General features: G+C 33.6%; 1 protein-coding gene and 1 long non-coding RNA gene across 2 annotated transcripts; both read left to right on the top strand.

Moving 5' to 3' along the window:
* Positions 1 to 1402: 1402 nt before the first annotated feature.
* Positions 1403 to 2002, top strand: LOC110730790. The gene is made up of 2 exons (XM_021910613.1): positions 1403 to 1628; positions 1779 to 2002. Exons 1-2 carry the CDS (start codon positions 1403 to 1405, stop codon positions 2000 to 2002), a joined length of 450 nt encoding a protein of 149 aa, XP_021766305.1.
* A 1784-nt stretch (positions 2003 to 3786) lies between these two features.
* Positions 3787 to 6129, top strand: LOC110730747. Its single transcript, XR_002513151.1, has 3 exons — positions 3787 to 4494; positions 4878 to 5015; positions 5840 to 6129. It is a non-coding gene; the product is annotated as an uncharacterized LOC110730747 (long non-coding RNA).
* Positions 6130 to 15672: the final 9543 nt, after the last annotated feature.

Here is a 15672-nt window from a genome sequence, read left to right as displayed (position 1 = left end):
AGTTGTGATATTGGGTATTCAGGCTTGCCTTCCAACAACAAATCTAGCAAAAATAACGGAAAGAGCATGACAACAATGGTTGGACACGGCCCAGAACATGAACCTTATAAGACAATCAGAAAATCAAGTGGAACTTACAAGGTTGCAACTAGAAAGGGAGAAAGAAGCAAGGAAGCAAAGAAAGATTAATATGGAGTTATTTAAACACCTTGATTCAAAGTCAAACCTATTTTCGGAAGATTAAGAACTAAGGAACAATTTATTGAAAAAGTTCCCCCACACTGATGTACTAGACTACTAGGTATATGGTTAATCATAGTTTAAATGTTTCTTAATTTCAAATAATTTGCTTTTTAGTTTTCTGTTTTATGTACTAAGGTTCGATTTTTATTTTGGCAATTTTAAATGTGTTGTTGATTTAGGATATGAATGAATGTTATATTGTAATGTTATTATTAATAAAAAAACAAGTTTATTACATATCTAGTATTAAAATCGTATTATACGCTTTATATGGACACATAATTATTATTGATATGACTAAACCCATCAATTCACTTTGATATTTCACAGTAAAAGATGTACATTGATTTACATTACATTGAAAAAGAATTGATGTACCAAACATTGAAAAACAAATATTAGATACTAGACACTAATGTACTTAACACTGAAAAGGTAATAGTGATAAACATTGTACACTGATGTACTTAACACTGAAAAGGTAATAGTAATTACATTGCTTTTACGTACATAACAATGCTAAGGTGATATTGACAATACAAATGCATCTATCTACATTATTGAACAATTATCAATTTTTTTCTGAATCAATGCATGCATGCAAGACTTCAAATTAATCATATAAGACAATAAAGATGACTTACATACCCAACACATTTGTTCTATAAAATGGATGAGATACATTTCACTTGATTAACCACCCATCTTTTCTCCTAAAAAACTTCTACCTTCCATTCTCATATCAACTTGGTTTTAATAACATGTCATCCGACAAAAGCTCCAACTCTTCTAATTCTTCATCCAATTCAGAAAATAGCCAAACACAACGATACAAAAGACGAAGGCAAGCCAATCGTCTTGTTAACCAAATGATGGATGAAGTTTTTATGTCCAATCCAATTGAAGTATATAAAATGTTAAATCAAGTTCCAAGGGCACCAAGGATCCTCGTTCCAAGGGATCGTAAGGATGGACACAATCGTTTATGAAATGACTACTTTGCTGACTATCCTGTGTTTCCCCCACAATTATTTCATCGGAGATTTCACATGAACAAACATATATTTCTTTGAATAAAGCAAACATTAGAAGAATGTCATCCCTTCTTTCAACAAACACAAGATTCTACAGGAAGATTTGGTACCTCCGGATTGCAAAAATGCATAGCTGCTATGAGGCTAAATGGCTAATAGCTTATGGCACCTCTGCTGATTTTGTGGATGACTACATTCGAATTAGTGCATCTCTTGCAAGAGATTTACTACACCATTTTGTGGAAGGAATTGTCTCTTACTTTAGTGATGAATACCTTAGAAAGCCCAATGAAGAAGATCTGGCAAGACCACTAAGAATTGGTGAACGTCGAGGATTTCCAGGCATAGAAGGTTCTATTGATTGCATGCACTGGCGGTGGAAAAATTGTCCACTTTGATTAAAAGGTATGTTTTCTGGAAGACCAGGTAAGCCCACATTAATCTTGGAAGCTGTGGCATCATATGATCTTTGGGTCTGGCATGTTTTTTTTGGGACACCAGGTAGTCGTAATGATATTAACGTTCTTGATAGATCCCCTTTGTTTAACGATGTTTTTGAAGGTCGTGAACCTTCTATTAACTATGTTGTGAATGACCATCAATACAATATGGGGTATTATCTCACTGACGACATATATCCTAAATGGGCAGCATTCATTCTTACAATATCACTACCACAAAATGAAAAAGAAGGTCTTTTTGCCAAATTACAAGAAGCTAGATGAAAGGATGTTGAGCGTGCTTTTGGAGTATTACAAGCTCGTTTTGCAATAATACGGAATCCTGCGCTAGCTTGTGACTAAGGATGGAAATATCTAACGGATGGTCCGACCACCCGGTCCATCCGCTTTATTAAACGGGTAAAAACCCGGTTTATATGGATGAGAGGCGGGTGACGGGTGAATCTGGTGATGGATCGGGTCGGATTCGGGTGCTAGTTAATCTCATCCGTCACCCATCCATCCATCTGTTTAGTATTATAAATATTCTTATTTATTAAAAATAAATATAAATATCTTATACATATATAATATTTGCATATTAGAAGTTGTATGATACGATTATATTTTATTTTTTATGTTAATATTTGTAATGCCCCATATTTTTAAAATATATTATAAATGAAATTATATATTATTTATAATATATTTGTATTTTTCCGGAATTTAACTTCAAAAGTTTTAATTTTTAATTTTGGGTCGAAAATTATTTTGGTACAATTTTTTATACATACCTTCATTCTATAATTTATGTCCAACAAACAAACCTAACCCACTTTACTTACTTAATTGACTCATTAATTTTGAGGCCTACTTTTAATACTTACCCTACACCACTCTCTCTCCTATAAATACCTCATGCATCCCCAAATTTTTCCTCACACAAAAGGTTAGTCTAATTTTCTTTCTCCTTTATTTTATTTCTTTTATTTTCCTTTTCTTTTTCTTTTCTTTTTCCTTTTATTTTTCTTTTATTTTTCTTTTTTCTTTTATTTTTTTTTCTTTCTTTTCTTTCTTTCTTTTTTTCCTCTTTTCCTACGTGAGTTTCACTACTCACCACCATTGCTGCCCTTCACCGACTTCCGCCCAGCCACCTCCAGCGCACCCCCCTGCCGCCGCCACTGACGACCCTGCCAACCCACCAGCCCAGCCATCACCGTGGCCTTCCTTTCCTCCTTTGTTTCATTATTTTTGCTTAATGTTTATTTAATTATTTTGGGTTTTTATTTTATAGTATAAAGATTATATTTTTAGTATCAAAATCAAGTTTTTGATAGTTTAAAGTTATAATTTCAGATTATAATTGTTATTATAGTTTTCAGATTATATGAATTATAAACCTAGGGTTTCAATTTATTCAAATTGGGATTTTAGGGTTCTAATGAGCAATTAATTTGGGGCTTTTATTCCTATTGTATTTCTATTGATTAATTAAGCATAAAAACATGTTTTTAATGAAGTTTTAAGGAGTTTTAATCTAAATTATAATGCTGGAAATTTGGTTAAGTATTAATTTATTGTTGTTGGTTGTTTTCTAGGAAGTGATTATTCCTTAGGAGACTTTTAATTGATTAAAAGTGTCACAAAGGACTGTTTATACGAGGTATGTACATGTCTACTTCGTTGTAAGTAGTATCATGTTTAGGTACCAAAGAAAAGAACTTAGTTTCATGATTAGAGAACACTTGGATGGAAATTGTTTGGTTATATATTTAATTAATTCATGTATTTATGTTTATGAGGCATGTTTTGGTGAATTAATTATGCTTGTATGGAATTATGGATGCAAGTATGTTGAATTATATTGGATTAATTGTGTTGCATGGAGTGTTGATACAAACATATTTTATTGGATTGGTTTGTTAACCACCTTTGGATTATTAAAGGTTTGGAATTTAATGGTTTAAGTGGAATGAATTTATTAATTATTCCACAAGGTTGTTATTTATTTTATTTATTACTCAATCATGACTTATTAGTATATTGAGTAAAGGTGGATTAAGCCGAAATGGCTAGGTGGGTTGACTATGTTCAACAATTTTGAATAATTTGGAAGTTTCACTACTACAAAAACACCCTAAGGAGTCGCCCTTTTAGAGTCGCCTCAAATTACTAAGTGATGCCTAAAGTTTTAGAGTCGTCTCTTACAAAGCATGTGACACATAAAGCTTGATTAAAAGAAACCTAAAAATAAATTGAAAAGCATAGGCATCACGTACACTATAATAGGCAATACGTAAACTATACACGTCCCATCTTTCATTATATGTGACTTATATAGTATTACTTTACGAGTCGCCTCTAGTCCTGAACTATTACACGCGACACCTTTGCAAGTTAAGAAACAAAGCTGAAGCTTAAAACAAAAACCCTAGAATCCTCATTTGTTCATTCCCTTGGTTTTTTTTTTCCTCCTCTCCTCACCTCCCTCATTCATTCCGTTAGGCTTTTTTTCCTTCCTCACATCGCCTCCCACCGGCAACGACTACCACCATACCACTACTTGTCTCCATTATCAGATATTCGCCGATCAATTTCTCATCTTCGATTTCTCATTCCTCTTTCAATCAGTTACATTAAAATTTCCCTATTACTTTATCCATTATACGTACAATACGTACTACTATTCTTCTTCCTCCAAAAAAAAGCCAACTTCAGATCGAACCCGTCGCCGTCGTCTTCATCTACCGCCGCTGCGCCCCCACATCTCCTTTCCGGTTAGTTACGCATTCTTCCCCATTCCTACTGTCCATTGCATCTTTCTCTTAGCAATTTGCCAATTTCGAATTTTGATAGTTACATTGATTTTTTTGTCCAATTTTTATTTTTTTTTAATCAGGTTTCCATTACGAATTGAGTTTAATTTGATCATTGATTGAGTAGCAAATTGATTGAATTGATTTTAATCTGGTTTCCATTGCAAAATAGCGAATTGATTTTAATCTGGCTTCCATCTAATTCCGAATTTTAGGGTTATCATTGAAGTCAATTAGTGTAATACCATTCAAAATTGATTGATTAAGCAAAAAGCCCTAATTATTTTCAATGTAAAGATCCCAACTTTGATTATTCAAACTTTTTATTGTTTGTTGTGATTTAGGTGAAAAGTTAGGTTACTTGTGTATGAGCTGCAATCGTTACTCGTTAGTGTGGTTATTGGCTTTATGTGTAGCAGCTGAGGTATATGTATCGTGGTGGATCTTGCAGCCGAGTAATGGATTTGGTGGCTAGCTGTAAGGTATATATTTTGTTTTCTTCGTGTATTTATCACTATTTATTGTGTTATGTGATTGAATTTGATTGATTGTACTGAAATTGCAATACTGAAATGGAAAAATGACAGTAAGGAGGAGATTAATAGTCCAGTGATGTTCGTTGTTTATTTATGGCTGTGTAGCATTCTCCGCCGTCTTTTTTGGTTAGAATGCCGCACTATATTGTTGATGATTATCGATGAGTGGTGCACTGAATTATATTAGCTTATTTGTTTGGTGTCATGTGTAGTATATTCTTTTTAGGTTCCTTTAACGGTCGTATTCCTTATTGTTATGTTGCAAGAATTCCTACAGGAAGCTAATGTGGAGAATGTGATTTGGCCTCTTGGTGAAAGGCTTAATGTTTGAGTATTACAAAAAGCTAATATTCATTCCTAAAGGCAGGGCAACTGCACAAAATTAACAATTGTATTGAAATTCAGTCTGGAGGGTTTGAAATTATCAAATTATCATGTTTCACAAGAGTTTGAGGCTGTTTGAGTAGCAGTGTAATAGTGTGCCAGTGTCGCATAAATTTGGTCTTTTAGACATGGAAAACTGTAGATTTCATACTAATTGATGATTTAAGGGAGTAATTTTAGAAACAGAAAGAGACAAATAGTTTACATGGTGTGGGGAGGGAACTGCAGGGTTTGTTTTAGCTGGTTCAAGAAATCTGATTCTGAAATGTCATTACTTGTAATCTTCTCATATTATTGCATATGTTAATTTTGTTAGTTGCATTAAATAGAATAGAATTAAATACACTATTTTAATGTGTGACTTTATGATTATGGATACATCTCAGATTTTTTAACGGAGTTGGCTTGTTCTTTGGTCATGGCACAAGGAGAGCATGTTACTACTCACATAGAACTTGTATGACACACCTAGGAGACCCAGGATCCTTTCTAGCTGCTAGTGGAAGTGTTGTTGCGATCAAGTTTGGAAACCTCTGTCATTGCTTTTCGAAATGGGCCGATGTGAAAGCATTTGGCGACTAAATCTGCATTGCATTTAGCAAGGTATGGTGATTCAACTCTGTCCATTATGTATCTAACTTTTCTCATTCAAGATTTAAATATAATATTCGTGGAATAGTTGATGCGCTCTTTTAGTATTAAGCACTAATGCATTAACCTCACTTATAAAAAGATGTGAAAACTGTGATTCATTAATAGTCTTCCACTCTATATTGGAGTGGAGTAAAGTGATGATGTCTGACTGTGTTGGCATGTTATATTTTGAAAGGAGTATTTATGTTGAGGTTTGGCCTGGGGGGTTGTTTTAGTTGAAGGTATAGTGCATTTAAAAGATAGACCCCTAGCAAACTTAATTACCATGTCACTAGTGGCCCTTCCAAATGTTACATGTATATGCACTATAAGACAACAAAAATCATACTTAACTTTATATCATCTTTAACTGAAAAGAAAGAACACATGAAAGATCTGTACATTCTACTTATAGGTGTTTGTCATATTTTTATGGCAGATTCCTAGAAGTTTTGCCATTGAAGTTTTTGAAAGCCTATTAGCTCAAATGATAGAGCAATGTGCTATTGCACATAGATGTAGGTTCAAGTCCTACATAGGTTTGTAATTGTAGTAACAAGTGTGAATTTAATGAGGAAAAAAAAAGAAAAATTGTATTTTGGGCATCACTATGGAAGAATTATACTTTTCAAAAAATACTTTACGCGTCGCCTCATATAAAGTAGGGGACTCATAAAATACACCTAACGCGTCGCCTAAATAAAAAAAGGCGACTCATAAACCAACCTAACGCGTCACCTGTAATGAAAAAGGCGACTCATAAACCAACCTAACGCGTCACCTGTAATGTAAAAGGCGACTCATAAACCAACGTAACGCATCAGGTCATGGGCGACACATAAAGGGGTACCTATTGTGTCGGTGCCTATAGTGTCGCCCTTGAAGCGATGTGTAAGATGGTTTAGAGGCGACTCGATAGGGGTTTTTTGTAGTAGTGTTAATGGAATCAAAGGTCAACTTGTGATGTGATCACCATTGTCCTAAATAAGATTAAAAGTGAATTGATGTACGATTGTTATGCATGGTCTTCTTGAATGAGTCGTCTATTAATTAAAATTGTAATCACGTAAAGTGAAACATGGATGAGCAATAAAACTCTGGAAAGCGTGCACTTCTAGAGTATTGACAATTATAGGTTGGGGTACACGGTGGTAGCCCGTGGCTTTTCCGAGGCTTGTTTGATCAACATGTCCTCTTTTCTTTTGGTATTTACATTTTATTTTATAATGAAAGTTAGATGGGATCCTAGACTAACTTTGTGAGAATGGAGTTGCGCCCATTCTTGCATCGCGCTAAACTTTTATTTTAAATGGTCATTTGGGGCCAAAATGATTTGGTGGATTGGACAACCTCGTCTATTGCTTACTCCAAACTAAATTAATTAAATTAAATATAAAGAGTCGAGTGTTTAGGATTGGTTAGAAAGTATGTTGAGTCAATTGAATTGTTTAAGTGTGGAGTCTTGATTAATGAATTCAAGTCGTATGTTTATTTACTTTAATTAGTTGAGAATGTCAGGTTTAGTGCGTTGTAGCTTATATGTAGGGGTGTACAAAAACTGGACCGGACCTGAAACCGGACCTGAACCGACCTGATCCGGACCGGACCTGACCCGGACCTGTTGATTCAGGTCCGGTCCCGGTCCTTAAAAATCAAGGTTCCCGATTCCGGTCCGGACCCGGTCTAAACCCGGGGTTTTCAGGTCCGGACCTGAAACCCGGAAAAATTGTATTTTTTATAAAAAAAAAAAAAAATTGGTACTTTTGTGCTTTTGTGATTAATAATTTTGGTTTGTATGTAATTATTTAATTATGCAACAGGTCTAAAAATCACAAAACAGGTCCATACGCAGGTCCATATGCAGGTCCAATAAGTTTTTTATAAAAAAAAATAAAAAAAAACGAAAAAATCACAAAACAGGTCCATTCAGGTCCAAACCTGGACCGGACCTGATTTTTCAGGTCTAGCCCGGAACCGGACCTGTTAATTCAGGTCCGGTCCCCGGTCCTCATAATTACCCAATTCAGGTCCCCGGTCCAAACAGGTCCGGTCCAGGTCCGGTTTTGGACCGGTGTACACCCCTACTTATATGTACTCAGCTTTGCTAATTGCATGCTTTTGTGTGTTTTCTTTTGGTCATGGCCTTCGCCTTTAATGACCCTGTGATGATCCAATTATTACACTTGTATTATTGGGGAGCAGTATTGCACAGGTTAGCTTGATGATGTGAAGTTCGGTGATTTGACATACGCATTGTCAAGGGATTGGTGTGATTGAGAGTATTCGTTCTTTGTGTTGAACTTATTTATGTTTTACTATTTTAATTATGTTTTGGGATTTTGAATATTGGTTTGGTTTTAAATAAGGGGCTTATATGGTTCCAATTTGTAAGCTTTGATTTATTGATTTTCTAAATTATGTTATTTTAAAGACTTAAGTTTGATTTTCCGCTGCGATACTTTGTGTAGACACCCATTTGTGTCTCTCCAAAACCAAACCCGGTGATGAGTGCCTTTCACGTCGAATCATAATCGAATGAAACGAGGTGTGGAAAGGTCTAGTGTTGCGGAAAGTTTTATTTCTTTTCTCTTCTCCCTGATTTTGAAAACTTTATTTTAGGAAAACAACCAATCCAGTTTGGTTGGTCCATGATATGGGTTCAATAGTGGTGTAGTTGGATGGGGCTTGCAAAGACCTTTCCAACGATATATTATAAGCCCAATTCCGATGAATATTGAGGAAGTTATGACCAATTTACTAAACTGGGCCCGGTTTGAGCTTTATGTACGGCCCAATGATCTAGGGGAGGGCTTAATATGATTTATCATTCCTAATGCAATTAGGAATGGTTTTAGTCTTCTATAATCTTCTAGAAGGCTCTTATCATTCCTAATTCAATTAGGACTTTTCAGAGTTTTAATCAAGATCAAATAGCCTTTTCGATGGATTTATATTATTTTATCTTCCAGTACGGGAAATTTATCAGATTTTCGAAAACGCGTTGAAAATCAGTTTAGCGTCCAACCCCAGGCCTTGGCGCCTGGAACCAGGCTTGGCGCCAGGCGCTAGCCATTGGCGCCTGGCGCTAGCCACCGGTGCCTGGCGCCAACTAGCTAGGGCGGGCGCCAATGCTGTTTTGCGATCGTCAGACTCTGTTTTGTTAAATTATCTTTTTTGGATGATTTTCTCTATAAATATCGTATCAAAAACTCCGTTTTCATTCACCAATTGACATCAATTCTCATCAATTCCCTTCATTTACAAGTTTTCAATTACCATTCATCAATTCTCACCAACTCTCATCAAGATTTTCTTGATTATTCTCTCTCTCTCTCTTTTTCTAAACTAGCCTTTTCTGAAATACAAAATTCCGCATTCATTAGATCTAAAAACACTTAGCCATATTCGAAGTCGCCTTCGCTCTAGACGTGAAAAATTTAATTTCTGAGGGTTTGGTCCCAAATCTCTCTTTCAATTATTTAATTTAATTGTTTTGATTATTATTTTCCTTGAAGTTACTAACGTGCGTATTTTGTTATTAGAAAGAGGTAAGAAGCATCCAAGTAAGTACTTTAATTGATTAATTGATATTATGATGTAGAAATCATTTTTAGATTGTTATTATGATTCCTAGTATCATGTCTAGGGTAATTTTAATATTAAATATGATTGTTATGATGCTTCCTATATTCTTCCTAATATTTATGATTGTTAGTATCATGTTAGGGCTAAATATTTGATTTTTAATGCTTAGTGACATGCTAGGATTTGTTATTAATCTTGTTAGTATCATGCCTAGGATCTTGCTATGCTTTAACATGATTATTATTATTGATTATGATTGATAATATTGTTATTAATGATGTTGATTATTTATTATGTTGCTTGATATGTGTATTATTTTATATTGTTCTTGCTTGATCACCTTTATTGCATGCTTAAAGGGAATTTGTACTTGTAATCATGCTTAGTAAGATAATTAATAATCTTGTTAGGGTTAATGTGATTATAATTCAAGTGATCGCCAATAATAGATTTATTTGTGCATTAATGTTCAACCAACATAGATTAAACAGGTTTAAGGTTAATCTTATTGATTGTATGTTAATCAGAAAACGCACATGAATACGAGCAAGAAATAAAGTAGAGGCCTATTATTAGGGTAGGTTCAATCTCTTTTAGGTTGGATTTGTACCATCATCCCCGAACCCTTATTTGGTTCATGACCTTATGGAGTTGCCGATCTCTTGGATCGTTAAGGGGTGTAACCTTCACCTCGTGAACGGTTTACAAGTTCCTTAAAAACTTGTTGGCGACTCTTTTGCTCTATCTTCTTCCCTTTTGGACGCCACCGTACTTTAGTGTATGATCACAGTGGGGTTCAAGCTAGTGGGATTTTTAAAGGCTTGAAACTATTCCTTACACTTTGATAAAGCCTTAACGTTTTAACACGTGGCGGTAGCACGTCAATGGTTCTCCACTATTTTATTTAAAGTAAGTGGTTTGTAAAGGGAGAATTATTGGGGTGTTACAATATTTGACATATCACAACTATTTTGACAATAATTATTTTAATATTAAAGGGTCAAAATAGTTTTCTCAAGTTTTTTTTTATCTAAAATTAATTTTTATTCACCCACCCCACCCAGCCCATCCGTTTCACCCGCGGATGGTGGATGGATGGATTTCGGGTGATGTATTATGCGGGTGACGGATGGATCGGGTGAAATGGATGGATGCGGGTGGAGCTCCACCCGATCCGAACCCGATCCATTTTTATCCCTAGCTACTCGTGACGCATCAATGTTAGGAAAAATAATGATAGCATGTATCATTATGCAAAATATGATCGTTGAGGACGAAAGAGATATGTATAAAACGTATTACGATCCAAATGAATATGATCAAGCTACAAATGCGTCTTCAAGTAATAGAAACACTGAAGAGCCTTTTCAATTCAAAAATAGCAACAATCGAATTGCAAGTTTGGAAATTTATATGTCTAATAGAGCTCGTGTTCATGATGAAGCTATGCATAAAGCCTTAAAGAAAGACTTAGTTGAACATATGTGGCTCAAATTCGGTGTTAACAGTAGGCAAAATAATTTGCGTTAATAGTTTTATAATCGTAACATTACATTATTGTATTTGTACTCAAGCACGGTTCGTTTTTATCTTTTAAAGATTGTTGTCATTTGATAGAATATGTATTATTTTTATTATTATGGAATTTAGTAAAGTTGCAATTATTGTGTATTTCTAAATTAATGACTAATTACTTACTAATTAAATAATATAATGCATTAATTTTAAACATAAGTCATTTTATTTAATTAATGTATGCTAATAATAATAATTTTATTTTTAATTGATTATTACCAAATGCATTAGTTATATATGATAGGATTAAAGAGATATATTGTGTGGTGGGGTGGGTAAAAGTAGGAGAGAGAAAATGTATAACCAAAAAGTTGTGGTTAACTATTGGGAGACATTGGTTATTAAATGGGTATAAGAATTATAGGTGAGGTGGAAGATGTAGAAATTAATAAAATAAGCAATAACCACAATGGTTGTGGGCAACCATTGTATTTGCTCTAATAGTTATCCGAGGGTGATCGTGGATACCGATAACTACTAGCCACTATGAGGGTAATTCCTATCATCCCTCCCTCTTCTTTGTACCAACAATACCTTCTTTCCTTTACCGGGACCTTGTCTCCTTAATCACCTCCTCTTGGCTCTACTCACGTATAATTTAGGTACTTGATCATAATATTTTTTTGGCACAAAGTATTACATAAGATAACCTGGAACTTTTAGCAATGTAGGTATGTGAGCCTTTTTCTATATAAAGGGTCTTAGACAACAATTTGAAGGTAGAGTTTCCTTAAGAATCTTAAAAAGCATTCAGAGTGAGTGTAAAATTGCACTAAGAGATAGATAGGTTTTCATCTTTCTCTAAGCAAAGTATACTCTATAATCCTCCATGTTTGTCTAATCTTTTAACTCGAGAGTTATAATTCTCTATTTATATAAAAGTTTCTTTCAAGAGAGAACATTATCCTTTTAAACCTTATATCGCAAATGAATTATTTTTTGTCTATAAGTTTATCATAAAATACAATATACGTTAGTTAGGGGTGGGACTTCGGTCTGGCGGTTCGGTTTGACCTCGGTTTGAGTCGGTTTCGGTTTGGAGCGGTTCGGATTGAAACGGTTTAGTTTAGCTGGCGGGTCGGTTTGGTTCGGTTTGGGTTAGTCACGGATCGGTTTGGTTTCGGTTTATTTCTTTGCGGTTTAAATTCGGTTTGGGTCATAAGCGGGTCGGTTTATAAACGATTTGGATTATGTCGGTTCAGTTTGATACGGGTCGGTTTAGGGGGCGGGTTTACCCGGGTCAATGTCAATTCGGTTTACAAACGGTTTGGATCAAGCCGGTTTGGTTTGAAATGGGTCGGTTTAGGGGCGGGTTTACCCGGGTCAATATCGGTTCGGTTTATAAACAGTGCGAATCATGTCGGTTCAGTTTGAAATGGGCCGGTTTAGTGGAGGGTTTACACAGTTCAATTGGTTCGGTTTATGAACGGTTTGGATCATGTCGGTTCGGTTTATAAGCGGTTTGGGTCATGAATTCATGATTGTTTTAAAGATCGCGTCATGACCATGATTTAATGAGTTGATACTTATAATACGATAAATCGATAATTAAGAATGTACAAGTATTCAATTAGATTGATCAACAAGTGTTTTAAACTTTTAAGTTTTAATAATCAGATATGTAAATATGTTTATCGATTATAGTACATACCAATAATTCAATGAGGCAATGATACTTATGATAGTATGATAATGATACCAACCGTACATTCGTACGATATGATATACATAATAATTAATCTATAATTACATATACATTAACAATATCGTATTGAATCAATTTCCATTTTCAAACATTGCATTTCTTATAAATTATAACTTACACGAGATTAAATGGATTCGTTATTTAGTTTGTTACTTTATTTAGATTACTAACTCAAACAACTTAATAAGTTAAATGGACGAAATCACGAAATCACTAATTAAAGTGGTGATGAAATCATTATGCAATACTAATGTACGAATAGTCAAATATACAACGGTTAGATTGAATGCCCATGAAAAACAATGGTTAGATTTTCATTACTTTATTAGTTATTAGTATTATTACTTATTAAGTTCTTATTAGTTTATTATATATACTGATATACAGTCACAGACTCACAGATATATATAATATACATATAGAGATGTCAGATATTGATGTGCATTAACTCATTAAGTCATTAACTATGTCGTATTGAATCAATTTCAATTTTGAAACATTTGCGTTTCTTACAATTTATAACTTATAAGTAATAAACTAATAATAATAATAATAGTAATAATAATAATAATAATAATAATAATAATAATAAATAATAATAATAATAGTAATAATAATAATAATTATAATAATATTATAATAATAGTAGTAGTAAACTAGTAATAATAATAATATTAACAAATAATTATACTAACAATAATAATAATAATAATAATAATAATAATAATAATCCTCAAAATAATAATAATAATAAATAATTAAAAAAACGGTCAAAAAGACCTAGAAAAGCACAAAGAAAAATCTAGACCGTTAGATCTAGATGAAAATTCTGGAATCTACAAAAAAAATGAACGGTTAGATGTTGAGATTGAATATGGACGGTTAGATCAACTGAACAAGTAAAACCTAAACCTAGAAAAAAAAACCCACTCTATCAGCCATTCAGCCGTTTTACACTTTTACTCACTCAGTCACTCTTCTATTCTCAATCTATCATAGTTTCTCTCTCTAACTTCTCAGTTTCTCACTCTTTCGTTCTGAAATTCTCAAGAATCTCAACTTCTCAACTTTTAAAAATCCTAATTAGGGTTTTTGTTTTCGTTTCATTTGTGTTTTGGATCTACAGTTCTGATTTCTCGCTTTACATTCTCGTTTTTTTGTTTTTTCAAATCTCCCTCTCCTTCAATTTGAAGGCTTCAAGCCGTCAAAAGTTCAAAACTCAAGGTAATTTTTTGTTAATTTTTGTTGTTTTCGTTTTTGTTTCGGTTTGTTTATTTAGGGTTTTTGTTTTCGTTTCATTTTTGTTTTGGATCTAAGTTCTGATTTCTGACTTTTCCATTCTCGTTTTTTTTTTCAAATCTTCCTCTCCTTCAAGCCGTCAAACCTCAAGGTAATTTTTTGTTAATTTTTGTTGTTTTCGTTTTGATTTTTTTCGTTTTCGTTTCGATTTTTTACTTTTTTTATTTAGGGTTTTTGTTTTCGTTTCATTTTTTGTTTTGGATCTAAAGTTCTGATTTCTGACTTTTCCATTCTCGTTTTTTTTTTTTCAAATCTTCCTCTCCTTCAAGCCGTCAAACCTCAAGGTAATTTTTTTGTTAATTTTTTCGATTTTTTTCGTTTTTCGTTTCGGTTTTTTTTTTTATTTCAAGTTCTGATAATCTACATTCTTGATTTTTTCTTTTGGTCTCCAGTTCAGGCAGTTCTCCATCTTCAAATCTCCTTCAAGCCGTCAAAGGTAATTACTTTTTCCTTTTCGTTTTTTTAATACAGTTTTTCTGTTTTTGTATTTGATTATTGTTGTTGTTCTTGCTTGAATATAGTCGAAATATGCCTAAAATCTGTTGTTGATTGTATTTTTGTTTTTTACGGGAAAATGGTAGATTTGTGCTGTTTTGTTGTTTATTATGCTCGATTTAAAAGTAATGATGATGGGTTGTTCAGATTATGTGATTATTATTGTTGGAATACATGCATTGTTTATTTATTGGAATACTTGTGCAGTTGTGCTTCATGCTTTGGTCCATACTCCATAAAAAATGATGGTTGACCATACTGTCAATTGCATACTTGTAATAATTGGCATATTTTGTACTCAAGAATGAATTTATCCATTGAAATTCAATTGTGGGTCCTTATGCCTTACTGAAAAAAATGACTTACCAGGGAAATCATGCATGCTTAAAATGTATACTTGTATGATTGGCTTAAAGTTGGCTTAAAGTTCGTACTTAGAATGTACACATATGTCAGTCACATGAGACAATGCATGCTTAATTGCTCACTATTAGTAGAATCTGTCACTTAATTTGGTACTTATAAATGCTGTTTTTTTTTTGTTTCAGTCATGTCTCGTGAGTATGATGAATTTGACTATGAGAGGCAATCAAATTTTGATACTGTTAGCTCTCAAGCTGCCTCTGTCCCGGATGATGATGCTAGTAATACCGGCATTATCAATCCTTCTGTTAATAAACGTCAAAGAACCGCAGGTATATGGAAGCATTACACTTTTTTTGTAAAGACGATAGGTAATGAAAAGGTAGATTATGCTCGTTGTAATTTGTGTGGCAAAGAATATCCCACTTCTAATTTGTATTTTGTTAGTGTTTTAAAAATTGAGTACGCTATTACTCAAGCCTTTAAAGACCCTAAACTTGCACCCATGGCAGCAGTTATGCTTGAGAAGTTTGAGAGTTATTGGGAGGATTATAGTTTGATACT

The sequence above is a fragment of the Chenopodium quinoa genome, unplaced genomic scaffold (genome assembly GCF_001683475.1).
Source record: "Chenopodium quinoa cultivar QQ74 unplaced genomic scaffold, ASM168347v1, whole genome shotgun sequence".
NCBI classification, from domain to species: Eukaryota; Viridiplantae; Streptophyta; class Magnoliopsida; order Caryophyllales; family Amaranthaceae; genus Chenopodium; species Chenopodium quinoa.
This window is presented reverse-complemented; position numbering and strand designations above follow the sequence as displayed.

Coding starts and splice junctions, on each gene's coding strand:
- LOC110730790 (XM_021910613.1), top strand. CDS start 1,403: ATGCATAGCTGCTATGAGGCTAAATGGCTAATAGCTTATGGCACCTCT. Junction 1,629..1,778: donor AGGATTTCCAGGCATAGAAG/GTTCTATTGATT, acceptor TTGGGACACCAG/GTAGTCGTAATGATATTAAC.